The following is a 14,194-nucleotide window of genomic DNA, read 5'->3' as shown; positions in this document are numbered from 1 at the left end:
TGATGATAATACTGTCAGCACCATATCCCGCTTTTTGAAATTTCCAGACTTTTCTATAATTTTTCAGACTTGACAAAACCAAACCTGAATTTCAGTTCATGCCCGAAAATGGAATTACTCAACAACCCAGGTCGCAGTGGGCTAGTCCTCTACACCTACTCTCAAAGCATGTATGCTGCCTGAACTCCAGATTTGTGAAAAAGAAAGTCAGCCGGGCTGAGTGGCTCAGACGGTTGAGGCGCTGGTCCTCTGACCCCAACTTGGCAGGTTCGATCCTGGCTTAGTCCGGTGGTATTTGAAGGTGCTCAAATACGTCAGCCTCGTGTCGGTAGATTTACTGGCACGTAAAAGAACTCCTGCGGGACTAAATTCCGGCACCTCGGCGTCTCCGAAAACCGTAAAAGAAGTTAGTGGGACGTAAAGCAAATAATATTAACATTAAAGAAAGTCAAACACAAAACTTGTTCATTCATTCATCTCTTGGAACGGAACCTAACTTATACTACAAATCTACACCCGCGATGTATACCAGTGACGAGCACGTTGATACGTGATACGGAAGTCATCACAGTCGCAACTGTAGTCCACCAGTTTCTTATTATACATGACGATATGAGACCTACCTGACAATGATAGTCCTGAAGGTCGATATTGCTTTGCTGGCTACTCACATGTAAAACGAGGCAGAAATGCACGGGAAAAACCACTATAAATGCAATCTTCGTGCCACGATGGCAGGACCATTCCACAGATAGTCCTATGTTCTTTTTTACGCGTTTTTAAATCATGTACCGCTAACACCAACTGGTTATTGGTTTGTGCGAAATGATTTTCTGTGGCAAAATGCTAAATTAACGCTGCCAAAAATGAATCAGAGATATGACATGGGAGTTAAATGTCGTGGAGGAAGGGACATGCGTTAGAACGGCGTTTCCTGCGAGCAAAGAGTATGTCGTAATTGTAGACGAAAAGATAAGTTACCAGTCATCTTTGAGATTTGGAAATCGGTCCATGATTGTAATCCTACTCTAAACAGATATTCTTGAAGGTCATTTTCCCTATGGACGCTGTAGTATCTCTTTCGAAGCAATAATAAAATGTTTTATTAAAAATGAATGCTGCCTAAACTCCGGACCTGTATGAAAGGTCACAACACAAAACTTGTTCATTCACTCGTCTCTTGAGTGTAAACATGTTGTTGTTTAAGTCAACAGTCCATAGACTGGTTCGATACAGCTCTCCATAATACCCTATCCTGTGCTAACCTTTTTATTTCTACATAACTACTACATCCTACATGTGCTCCAATCTGCTTGTCATATTCGTACTTTGGTCTACCCCTACTGTTCTAAACCACTTACACTTCCTTCAAAAACCAGCTGTACAAGTCCTGAGTGTCTTAAGATGTGTCCTATCATTCTATCTCTTCTTCTCGTCAAATTTAGCCAAATCGATCTCCTCTCACCAATTCGATTCAGTATCCCTTCATTCGTGATTCCATCTACCTATCTCACCTTCAGCATTCTTCTGTAACACCACATTTTAAAAGATTCTGTTCTCTTTCTTTCTGAGCTAGTTATCGTCCATGATTCACTTCCATACAATGCCACGCTCCAGACTGAAGTCTTCAGAAAGATATTTCTAATAACTATATCAATGTTCGAGGTGAGCAAATTTATTTTCTTAAGAAAGCTCTTCTTTGCTTGTGCTAGTCTGCATTTTATGTCCTCCTTACTTCTGCCATCGTTAGTTATTTTACGACCGAAGTAACGATAGGCATCTACTTCCTTTAAAACTTCATTTCCTAATGTATTATTTCCTGCATCACCTGACTTTGTTCGACTGCACTCCATTATTTTTGTTTTGGACTTATTTATTTTCATCTTGTACTCCTTCCCCAAGACTCTGTCCATACCATTCAGCAACTCCTCCAGATCTTTTGCAGAGTCAGATAAAAATATTTTATTGATAATCTTCACTCCCAATATATTCCAGTGGCAAATACGCTGATATGCTATTCATCTATGAAGAAACATGACAGAAGTCGTCTGTATGACAAGCAATTTTCTGACGGAAGGAAACCGACAGCCGATTCGTTCCGGAGCCTTGAACGACGTTTTTTTTTGCAGCTGGGGTTCTTGGATCCGAACCTTTTAGTAGACATGCTCCTATAACGCCTGATGATAATGAAAAGTAGTGGTGGTGATTATTGTTCTAAGAGGAAGTACAACTGGGCAACCATCGTCTCTTAAGACTAATCGGAGGAAAAATGGAAGAGGTCCGATACTTCGAATAATGAAGGTATTGGTAAAATAAAGACAAGAGCCACAAAATGAAAGACTTCCTAGACCTGGAAACCTAATACCGTCGGGGTCGGAATAGAACTTGAGTTAACCAAAGGGTGCGAGAGGATAGATGAAAGTGAAGAGTGAAGTAAGTGTTAACAAGGCCATGCTAGCTAAGAGCCCCGTGGTCGCGAAACCACGCTCCCAAGATAAGCGCTCGAGAGGCCCCTTTTAGACGCCTATTATAGCAGTCAAGGGATATCGTGGATGTTAGTCTACCGCGCCCATCCACAGGGGGATGAAAATGGAGATGTTGTTCTACACGCCGTCTGGAACATCACCCTTACTGGTTCACAGGCACTTGTACAACAGACTAGCATCATTCGGTCGCCTGTTATATTATAGGGGTATTGCATACCAATATTTTTTTTTTTTTTTTTTTTTGCTAGTTGCTTTACGTCGCACCGACACAGATAGGTCTTACGGCGACGACGATGGGGCTGGAAAGATCTAGGAGTGGGAAGGAAGCGGCCGTGGCCTTAATTAAGGTACAGCCCCAGCATTTGCCTGGTGTGAAAATGGGTAACCACGGAAAACCATCTTCAGGGCTGCCGACAGTGGGGTTTGAGCCTACTAACTCCCGAATACTGGATACTGGCCGCACTTAAGCGACTGCAGCTATCGAGCTCGGTCCAAGAAATTTCACCCGTACTACAGACAACTGGCTGTTATCGGTATCTCCACTATCTGACTTCGACACTCCGGAACCATTTTACCAATGGACATTATTTATACAAAGTGGCCAATGATGTAGCCTTTCTAGCAACATTCCTCTTTTCGGATGTACAATTTCACAACAACGGCGATACGTAACACCCGCCGCAAACGGACCTTTTCAGACCCAAATAAAAATTCATTCCCTGGAAATAAGCGGGATTGCCCCCGTACAGTAATCACAGTAATAGAAATAATATACAAAGGTACAACATGGGATTTGAACTTGTCGCGGGACGTCCTGGGCTCGTATTACAACGGTGCGCGCTTTTGTTGCCTTCTATAGTGCATTCGATAAGTTCAGAACATAAATGGTAGCCCACCTTTACGTAGGCTTGATGTATGCTTCCTATCCTAAAGTAAGTTTTAATCGCAGCTGTGATCGTTGATGAATTCGTTAAAGTATCTGTCATTGAATTACCATTGACACAAGCGATTCCATCCATATTGTCGATCATAAACTCAAACATATCGTTGTTCGTTCGTTCGTAATCCACTAACCCTCCAGGGTCGGTTTTTCCCTCGGACTCAGCGAGGGATCCCACCTCTACCGCCTCAAGGGCAGTGTCCCGGAGTTTCAGACTCTAGGTCGGGGGATACAAATGGGGAGGATGCCAGTACCTCGCCCAGGCGGCGTCACATGCTGTGCTGAACAGGGGCCTTGCGGGGGATGGGAAGATTGGAAGGGATAGACAAGGAAGAGGGAAGGAAGCGGCCGTGGCCTTAAGTTAGGTACCATCCCGTTATTTGCCTGGAGGAGAAGTGGGAAACCACGGAAAACCACTTCCAGGATGGCTGAGGTGGGAATCGAACCCACCTCTACTCAGTTGACCTCCCGAGGCTGAGTGGACCCCGTTCCAGCCCTCGTGCCACTTTTCAAATTTCGTGGCAGAGCCGGGAATCGAACCCGGGCCTCCGGGGGTGGCAACTAATCACACTAACCATTACACCACAGAGGCGGACACATATCGTTGTACTAGTCCAATTTATCAAACAGGGATTGATGTTTTCAGATTGTCTATTAAGTAAAGGTTGCGTAAAACTCGATGATAAGGGGATGATGGGTTACTCTGTATTATTCGTGTTTGCGTGAGTTGCGTAAATTTACTCCATGAGGAGTCGTTTATCTTATGCATTAAATCATCCTTGTTCCTGCACAAGAAGTAAAACGCAGACGCATTCGGTCATTTGGATATTATAGATGAAGTCATTAGAAACACCTCTAAGGCAGGTACTAATCCTCTATATCGCGGATTTCCTAGCAGTCAAATGAGATACGACTGAACCAACTGATCCTACAAGTCATAAATTAGAATATACAATTTCCAACGCCTCTCTATTGGTAGAACAATTACATGCGAGTGTGCACTCATTTAACCGAGGCGGTAAAGGCGTGCTCGGTTCGGCCGGAAGGATGTGGGTTCGAATCCCCGTCAGGAAGTCGTAAAATTTAAGAAACGAGATATCCACTTCCGGAGATGCATATGGCCCTGAGGTTCACTCAGTCTACACCAAAATTGAGTACTAGGTTAATTCCTGGGGGCAAAGGCGGCCGGGCATAGAGCTAACCACTCTACCCCATCACGTGTCGAGCTTAACAATGGTGGAAGCCTTTACCTTCCACTCCTCCAAGGGCCTTCATGGCCTGTACGGAGGTGACTTTGCTTTGCTTTTGCACTCATTTAAAAGCAACAGGGGGCACTCAAGAACCCATCAGCGACCCTGACTTGTCAAGACTGCCCCCCAGCCAGATGGCCTGCAGGTATTGGGGTGCCACGTTGTCAGCGCAACATCTCCCACCATATTGGCTGGTTTTCGTAACCAGGAGTGCATTTGTTTGCCATTCTACAATTGATGTTTTAAATAAATTTTCAAAGAAATGCTCTGTTCGTAGGACATATTTCGACAAGGTAGCTATATTGTATACGAACACGGTAAAAGTATTCTTTGGCACACATACACTGAAATAAGAATGTCCCATACAGCGGACTAACGAGCAGTTTTGAGACAAATGCATTGACCTGCTAGACGTAGTATATTAAAAGTAATATGCAATTAGACACAACAAGCAAACTTCTGAGATATATACTTAATTCTTATAACAAACATTAATTACTCTTCCACTGCTACCAGGAATTACGCAGTAGCATATCCTGGACGACTTCATCCAGGCGCCACTTGATAGACGTGCCAGCACTGTTAGCAGATGGAGTACAGTACGGTTTAGGTAGATCCTGGGCTTTAGTATAGAATATTTCTCGTAGAGAACCAACAACTCAACTAGACGTGGTGGTCTCGACCAATGTACAGAACATGCGATCGTCTAAGAAGATAGTCTTTACCAATACTACTACACAGGAGTCCAGTACTTGATTTCTGCTGATCGTTTCCGTCATGTGTACTTCTGTCGATGGATTTTACGTAGGGTACGCGAATTTCCTTCAAACGAACTCAAGAGCTGCAGTCGCTTAAGTGCGGCTAGTATTCAGTATTCGAGAGATAGTGGGGTCGAACCCCACTGTTGTCAATCCTAAAGATGGTTTTCCGTGGTTTCCCATTTGCACACCAGGCAAATTCTGGGGCTGTACCTTAATTAAGGCCACGGCCGCTTCTTTCCCACTACTTGCCCTTTCCCGTCCCATCGTCGCCATAAGACCTATCTGTGTCGGTGCGACGTAAAGCAACTAGCAAAAATAGCAACAGTAGTGTCATAATTAATTGCTGAAAACTAGGTGCGTGACGGAGCAGTAAGCTGGTGATGGCGTAAAATGACCTCGTGTATACACTGAAGAAGTACAGTATACCGATAGATCTATGATAAAGTTACATAAAATACTTCATATTGAGAATGAGATTTTTACAAGACGAGCAGAATTCCACTCTTTAAAAGTCTTATTTTACTAACACGGACAGTATATGAATATATCAAAATATTAGGGTTGTCCAGGGAAATGTGACAGGCTTCGGCAGCCGGCACTATCCCTATCCGCGCCGCTAGATGGGGGCTTCATTCATTCCATTCCTGGCCCGGTCACATTTTTGTGCTTTGAACGCTGTTATTCTTTTCCGTGTATGTAAAAAAAAAACAATTTATTATTGTTTCAAAAGACTTTCTCTGAGGTATTAAACATACATTCATGAAAATGTATATGTACAAGAATTTTGGAAATATTTCTTCATTTCAAAATATCGTCGGTAAAAAATTCGAATATTTCAAATTAGAACAGGGGGCTCAGTATGATATTCCAATAAACTTCATAAAAACATTGAAGGAGAGGAAGAGGGTAAAGTAATTTCGAAAATGCAAAGTAAACTGCGTTATTTGGAGCGACCTGCAACACTTGCTGTCGTTGCCGAAGGGAGATGAACATACGGACAATAAAGCAGGCAGAATATAGAACCAAATTCGAAGACGAAAAATCATTCATAGCTAATTTCTCATTTGCACACAACACGCTACAGACACATATAGTCTAATATGAGGGTGATTCAGTAAACAAAGTAACAGGACTTCGAATTGCGTAAATAGTTCCTACTTATAAATACACGTATAATACATACGTAGCATGAACTTGGGTCTTGCTCATTTTCTTTTTACACATTGCCCTTTTATTTTAACGGTATATTAAGACACCTCTCTCGGCATAGAAATAATATACATTTTTTCAATTTGATTTACGTCGCACCGACATACATAGGTCTTATGACGACGATGGGATAGGAAAAGCCTAGGAGAGGGAAGGATATATATATTTTTTTTTTTTTTTGCTATTTGCTTTAGGCCTACGTCTTATGGCGACGCTGGGAGAGGAAAGGCCTAGGAATGGGAAGGAAGCGGCCGTGGCCTTAATATAGGTACAGCCTCAGCATTTGCCTGGTGTGAAAATGGGAAACCACGGAAAACCATCTTCAGGGCTGCCGACAGTGGGGTTCGAACCCACTATCTCCCGAATACTGGATACTGGTCGCACTTAAGCGACTGCAGCTATCGAGCTCGGTAGGGAAGGAATCGGCCGTGGCCTTAATTAAGGTACAGCCCCAGCATTTTCCTGGTGTGAAAATGGAAAACTATGGAAAACCATCTTCAGGGCCGCCGAGAGTGGGGCTCGAATCCACTACCTCCCGGACGCAAGCTCACAGCTGCGCGCCCCTAAGCACACGGCCAACTCACCCGGTACAAATAATATAGATCAAACACCTGACATCAAGACATGCCAACCTTAGTAACTTCAGTGTGGTTCCAATCCTTTTAAACGTAGATGCTTCTTTAATTTTACAATGATATTGGGTATCAGTTGTACCATCCAAAGATTGTGCTCTATATAATAACTGACGTGTAGAATTGGCTGATAGCAGCGTGGTGTTATCGTGCATAAATGGGAAACCTGTTCATTGCAACTCACTGTCAGGTCTTACTCTACGATTTCTTCAGGTGTTGAGATGCCTTCACATGCAGAAATCGGATAATACTATACATTTCAAAATTTGATCACCACCATTACCAACCCTATCCCCACCTCCACCCCCAGTTTCTTAATTGTACAACTGGGACAGTACAACTGAATAACTACTACTACTACTACTACTACTAAACGTTTTCAACCCTTCCCTGAAGGGGGAGGTGGGCCTCTTAGACGGTGACGCCGTCTCTCAGGCCGGAAGATTTGTTACTGTGAAGGAGATTTGCGGAGAAGGTGAGAGGGTAGGCGGCCGTGGCCTATACTCCGAACTGTCCCGGCATTCGCCTTAGTGCAGGAGGATGGAAAACCACGGAAAACCATTCTCAGGACAGCCGACGGGTGGGACCAGGCGTGAAGTCCGGCACTGTGCCCCAGGCCCGTCTCCCGAATGCAGAGGCGTAGAGCCACGGCAGAGCCGTGACCAACTTTCCTCTGCTCGGTTGGCCAGTCAGAGTACAGAGCTTATGGGACAACAACCCACTCTGCATCTACGGACCCTGAATGACTGTCTAGCAGCCGTAATGGTGGTGATGTATCTGCTCTGTTCTGACGGGTAGTTAGAATAAGATAGGGAAAATATATATGTGACACAGATTGTAGCCGTGTTCGCACCGGAGTGTGGGTGGAGAAAGTGGCAGAGAAAGATGAAATATGTAGGTAATTTAAATACGGTAATAGTAAGTCTGCCGGCCCCGTGGTGTAGGGGCAGCGTACGTGCCTCTTACCCGGAGGCCCCGGGTTCGATTCCCGGCCAGGTCAGGAATTTTTACCTGGACCTGAGGGCTGGTGCGAGGTCCACTCAACCTACACCAACGTGATTAGATTTGATTTGATTTGAGGAGCTATCTGACTGTGAGATAGCGGCCCCGGTCTTAAAAAAATACAAGAATAGCGGCCGAGAGGCACACACGGCACCTCGTAATCTGCAGGCCTTCGGGTTAAGCAGCGGTCGCTTGGTAGGTCAAGGCCCTTCAAGAGCTGTAGTGCCATGGTGGGGGGGTAAGTCTACTGAATTAATAGATTTATTTATTGAACATTGAACATTACAGGCTGTTCGCCCCGATACATGTTCACCGTACTATAATACCAGAAACAGAAAGAACCATAAAATAAACTAAACTAAACAATTAAAACAGTTCTATAAGCACACCAACTAGTCTACTGAGCTATCCCCTACATGGGCGGATGACCAGTCCACATGTAAGGGTCAACCCTGCAATCCTGTCAACTAAGTTGGTGGTCCCTCACACGAGCGGTATACCAGTCTCCATGTGAGTCACCACCCTAGACTAATTCTACTAATTTGCCCCTACTATTAACAAAAGAAACCAATAAAATGAACAAAAGGAAAAACAGTATAAGCATAACTATACCAACTAAATCTACTGATGGCCTCTTACATGGGCGGATGACCATACCACATGAAAGTGCCAACCCTATAACCATAAAAACTAATCTAAGGTAAAACAAGATCCAAAATTAAGCATCTACCCCTACTGTCCGGCCGTGTCATCACCCCTGGTGAGAAGAAGCCGCCCTCCCGATGATGACACGACCGGCCCTATCTACTAGGCCCTAATAAGGACCCCCACAACTTACCAGATGACCGTGTGTCCCTCTCACCATTCCATCGCGGCCTGCCCCGTAAAGCTGAAGCCGCTCTCTTTCCTACCGACTAAAACTACTGGGTGGACCCCCACATTGGCGGATGACCAGTCCACATGTGAGGGCCAACCCTACTTCCCTATACTCTTCCAACATACTTGGTGGCCCCCCGCACGAGCGGGATACCAGTCTCCATGCAGGGTACCACGCCCAGTCTAAGTCTACTAAGTTGGCACTTACATCTTTCGGGTGGGCCCGTCCCACCCTTTTTTAACGGTTATATCCTGAGTCCCCTTTCCCCTCATTCCTAATTCTATCTTAGTACCTCTAATTATTAACTAATGCTATTCTTCCTACTATCTCCTACTCAATATGACTCCTGGTTTACATATAATCCACTATACATAGGAATGTATATTAAGAATAAAACCTAACTGCACTCTATAGGGGTACATATCTTCCCTCATCATTATTGTCAGCAACACTTATCCATGATCCATTTTGTTGCACATACATGGTAGATCGTTAAGTCATATACTAACTACTTCTAACTCTAAGACTCCTAAACCCTAAGAGCAGCATTGACCCGATCCTCCTTCTATTTTACTCACACATAATTTTTTCGCCGCACATAAGAATTTATTTAAATTACCAGCTCTTAACCATTCTTTCACTACCCAACTAATAATTTTATGATCATCCCCCTGCTTAATTATGGTTTGTTCTTCTTGATTCAACAGTTTGTTTCTCACTTTATCTAGAGCCACACATTCTTTCACCAAGTGCAGATCATTTGCTACTTTTTCACATAATATACACCGTGACTTGTCCGCTCTTCTTATCCATCCCCTATTTTTATGCAACCCCAATAACCACCATACCATTCCTCTTCTCTCTGCTCTGTTTACCTTGGTGATGCTTATTCTTGTAATTTTGGCGATTTCATAATACAGGCTAAGGGAGCACTTCTCCATACCTTCCTCTATCAAGCGCTGTCTTTGGATGTCTTTAACTCTCTCTACTATCTCACTCAGTCTACCGCTCTCTTTCCCGTGCCAGACTGTCTTCCAGATATACCCCATACCAATCCTATTCAGATACTCTTTAACTCTCGTCAACCAACATCCCTTATACATATGTTTCAACTGTTGGATATATGCTGCTTGTAGAACAGCACCCCCTTCTCCTAGTTTAAGTCTCATCCAATATTTTAGTACTCTTTTCACACAATCAGCTTCAATACACTCCCCACACATAAGTAGTGCTCCGGCATTGGCCGTGCATTGTGGTAATTGCATTATTATTTTACTGAACCTGGATATAATCTGTTTCAACATGTCTTTTTTGTCCTCTAAACCCCATAGCTCCACCCCGTACAGAGCTCTGCCCAGCACCAGCGTTTTCAAAACCATTCTCTGCAGACTGTAATTTACACCAGGGAATTTTGACTCTAGGATGTTGACCACCGAAAGTGCTGCGGTTCCTTTCCACTTCGCTGCCCTCACTTGGTCGTTCCAGTCTCCTTTCCTGTTTAAAATTACCCCAAGATATTCTAGTTTGCTTACCTCCTCAACCTTCTCTCCCTGTACCGCCCATATCCTTTCATTCTTCCTTCTCTTAGTTTTACTTACCACCAACACCTTCGACTTACTTCCATTGATTTTCAGGGACCATTTCCTTGCAAAATCCTCAACCATGTTGAGGCTTTTCTGTAAGCCTCCCCCTGTCAGGGCAAGTAGGATCACATCATCTGCAAATATTAAGCCTGGTATCTCAAGCCCATTTACCGCTGGCACCGCCCAGCTATCTCTACCGTGGCCCTGGAGGATGTCATTAATGAACAGGAGAAATAGTATGGGCGATAATTTACAGCCCTGTTTCAGACCTACCTTACACTCTATTAGTTCGCTCAACCGATTGCCCTCCAATCTAACCCTACAATATACCTTCCTATATATAGCTTCAATCGCTAAGATCATTTTCCTAGATACCCCTACGTTCCCTAATTTTTCCAATAAAGCTCTTCTACTAACCGTATCAAATGCTTTCTCAAAGTCTATTGCAGCTATGTACACTTTCCCCCCTTTTCTATCCAGATATTTTTCTATGATCATCTTGACAGTCATTATGCTATCTGTTGTTCTGCGACGTCTCCTAAATCCCCCTTGGTAGACTGACAATATCGACTGACTCTCCGCCCAGTCGCTTAGCCTATTCGCTAGTATCCCTGTGTACACCTTACTCAACGAGTCTAGCAGTGTAATTCCTCTATAGTTTTTTGGTAGATTTCTGTGTCCTTTCTTTTTGTAAATAGGACATACTACACCAACTTCCCATTCTTTTGGGTAGTTCCCTCCTTCGAAAATCTTGTTAAAAAGTTTAACTATACCATCTACTATCTGAACGTGCTTACCTATTTCCTTCCAAAAGACGTTATTTATTCCATTACATCCTCCTGCTGATTTACTCTTAAGATTACTCAGTACCCTCATCACTTCTTCCCTCGAGATCTCTTTATCCAGTTCCTGGATGCGTACCTCTTGATTTTGTCCTCCTGCCATTTCCATATCTACCTTTTCCCATTTATCTTCACCACCTAGCAGCTCCCGAAAATAATCTAACCATAGCTCATCCGCTATATTCGGTTTGCTAACCTTTTTCCCTCCTTTGTTGATTTTATTAATTCTGTCCCATACTCTTTCCACTTGATTCATTTTACATTCCTTGTTTATTAGCTCTGTTTGCTCTTTCATCCATATTCTTTTTCTATCTGCAATTCTTAATTTATATTCTTTTCTTAGGTTGCAGAACGCTATTCTTTCTTGGCACCCTCCCTTCTTTCTAAACTCTTTTAGTGCCACTATTACTGCTTTTCTTTTTTCTTTACATTCATTGTTGTACCAGCACTCTTCATTGTACTTCGCTCTTTTAGGGACTCTATTCACCTTTGCCACTCTTTTAATTGGGTATTCGATTAATTCAAGCGCTTTATCAGTCTTACCTTCTCTCAGTGCCTCTTCCCATCCAATCCTAATTATATCCAGCTCCTTTTCTAAAAGGGCATTTAACTCCTGTGATGTTTTTTCCGTCCACCTGTACTTAGTGAGACTAATGCCCTTCCCCATGCATCCCTTTGCCTCCTCCTCATCCTCTATTTTCCCCTCGCTTCTTTCTAACATTACCCATACTGGGGCATGATGGGACTCGGCCCAGTCTCCAATCTGTATCATTTTGATATACTCTAACATGTCCTCTGTGCACAATATTAAATCAATCACACTCCCCCCCTGTTCCGTAATGAAGGTTAGCTTACCCCTTCGATCTCCTTCCCACCAGCCATTCAAAATATAAAATTGGCCTGTCGCACATAGCTCCAATAGTTTCGATCCATACCCATTCCTTTCTTTGTCTGCACTTTGCCTTCTTACCCTCATCGTCATCTCGTCTTCTTTACTGTAGACAGGGCACAATTCTCCTATCCTGGCATTCCAATCCCCGAATAACAACAATCCATCTTCATCAAATTTCCCTCTTATGGTATTCACTTCTATAACTAATTCCTCATAGAAATTTTCGTTCGCGTAGGCAGAGTTCTGTGGGTGGCAATAAGCAAAGGCCATACATATCTTCCTTTCCTTCCCTCTGCTAAACCTGACCCAAATTACTTCTTCCATCTGATTATCAACCACTTCTACTAACTCGCTAATCTCTTCTTTTATTAATAGCGCTATTCCTCCCGGAACTCTCCCTTTGTTGCTCTTTCTTCTCCTAGATTTATACTTTACCTCGTACCCTTTCCATTTTATCTCTTTCCCAAACTCAAGCCAGGTCTCTAATAGGGCCACAATGTCAAAACTTTCTATCGTTTTAATAATTGCCTCATTACCCAGTTTATTTAATAGCCCTTCAATATTTATAAATCCTACCTTCCAGTCTAGCTATGACTTCCCCTCCCGTCCCTCTCGATTATCTCCCTTATTTTTACTTCTTGTTATTATGGCTCTTTCCTCATCTGTTCCGTTTCCAATTTTCTTTTGACCTTTGGCACGCAGTCTGTCATCTTTGTCTTCTGGAAGCCTATTTTTTTTACCCCATAAATCTTTTAGGCTTAAACTTCTCCCTCTATTCAAGACATCTCTACTTTTTGATTCCTCGCGTGTTCCTTGTTCTTTATTGGACACTTGTCTACTTATATTTAAACTGCCTTGATCTTGTAAGTCGACTTCTGCCGGCACTTGCTGACTCCCCATTTCGGCTTCCGCACTGCTTACTGGACTGGTCGGTACACTGACCCCAGACATACGCTCCTTACTTGCTTCCCTGACCCGCGTTGTTACGTCTTCTGTCCTCCTGTCTGTTGACATATTTTCTTCTCGTTTTAGATTTTCGTCAATCACCTGTAGCTTCTCCACTGTCCATCGCCTTACCCATTTTCCGTTAGAAACTATCAACTGCTGTCCCCTGATGTGTGCTCTGAGCCCTTGCCTTCTAGCTCTAAATAGGTGGGCTCTTAATGTATTGAAGCACTTACTACCTTCACTTCCCATGTCTTTTCTCACCCATACTTTCTCACCTTGAAGATTGTTCGCGTTTCTTACTATAATTTCCGCCATGAGTGTTGATATCAATTTCATTCTGATCGGTCTGTTCCCTTTCACTTTTCCAACCCTTTCCACATCGTCGATATCGGCTTCGCTAAAGTTGATCTTCATCTTAGCCTGAATTACATCGACCGCCTTGTATATAAGTTCAACTTTGTCTTCTTTTGCCTCTTCCTTCACTCCATATATGAAAATACATTTCTTCACTCGTTCTCGGCCACTATTAGCCTCTTCTTTCTTCAATTTCGTTACTTCTTCTTCCAGGTTTTTGACTTTTTCCTTCAACTTTCTGATTTCTTCCTCATTCTTTCCTGCCTTTATAGCTACCTCTTCGGTTTTTCCCTTTATCCATCTCTCCAACTCTTCGAACTTTGATGACTGGTTCTGGAACATCTGCTTTAGTTGTTCTGTTGTACAGATATCCTTCACCTCTTCTCTTACTCTTCCTTTAATAACCTCTATGTCATCC

General features: G+C 43.2%; 1 protein-coding gene across 1 annotated transcript; it reads right to left on the bottom strand.

Annotated features, from left to right (window-relative positions):
- Nucleotides 1-8,582: 8,582 nt before the first annotated feature.
- LOC137498965 (uncharacterized) lies at nucleotides 8,583-13,439 on the bottom strand. Its single transcript, XM_068226862.1, has 2 exons — nucleotides 12,910-13,439; nucleotides 8,583-11,172 (listed from the first exon to the last, which is right to left on the bottom strand). The coding sequence occupies exon 2, from the start codon at nucleotides 11,101-11,103 to the stop codon at nucleotides 9,694-9,696; it is 1,410 nt and encodes a 469-aa protein (XP_068082963.1). The 5' UTR covers nucleotides 11,104-11,172; nucleotides 12,910-13,439; the 3' UTR covers nucleotides 8,583-9,693.
- Nucleotides 13,440-14,194: the final 755 nt, after the last annotated feature.

Source organism: Anabrus simplex, chromosome 1 (genome assembly GCF_040414725.1).
Source record: "Anabrus simplex isolate iqAnaSimp1 chromosome 1, ASM4041472v1, whole genome shotgun sequence".
Classification (NCBI taxonomy): domain Eukaryota; kingdom Metazoa; phylum Arthropoda; class Insecta; order Orthoptera; family Tettigoniidae; genus Anabrus; species Anabrus simplex.
The sequence above is the reverse complement of the archived record's forward strand: the minus strand, read 5'-3'. Positions and strand labels throughout refer to the sequence as shown.

What these genes read in the sequence shown, in the direction of transcription:
- LOC137498965 (XM_068226862.1), bottom strand. Translation starts at nt 11,103, where the DNA reads ATGATCTTAGCGATTGAAGCTATATATAGGAAGGTATATTGTAGGGTT.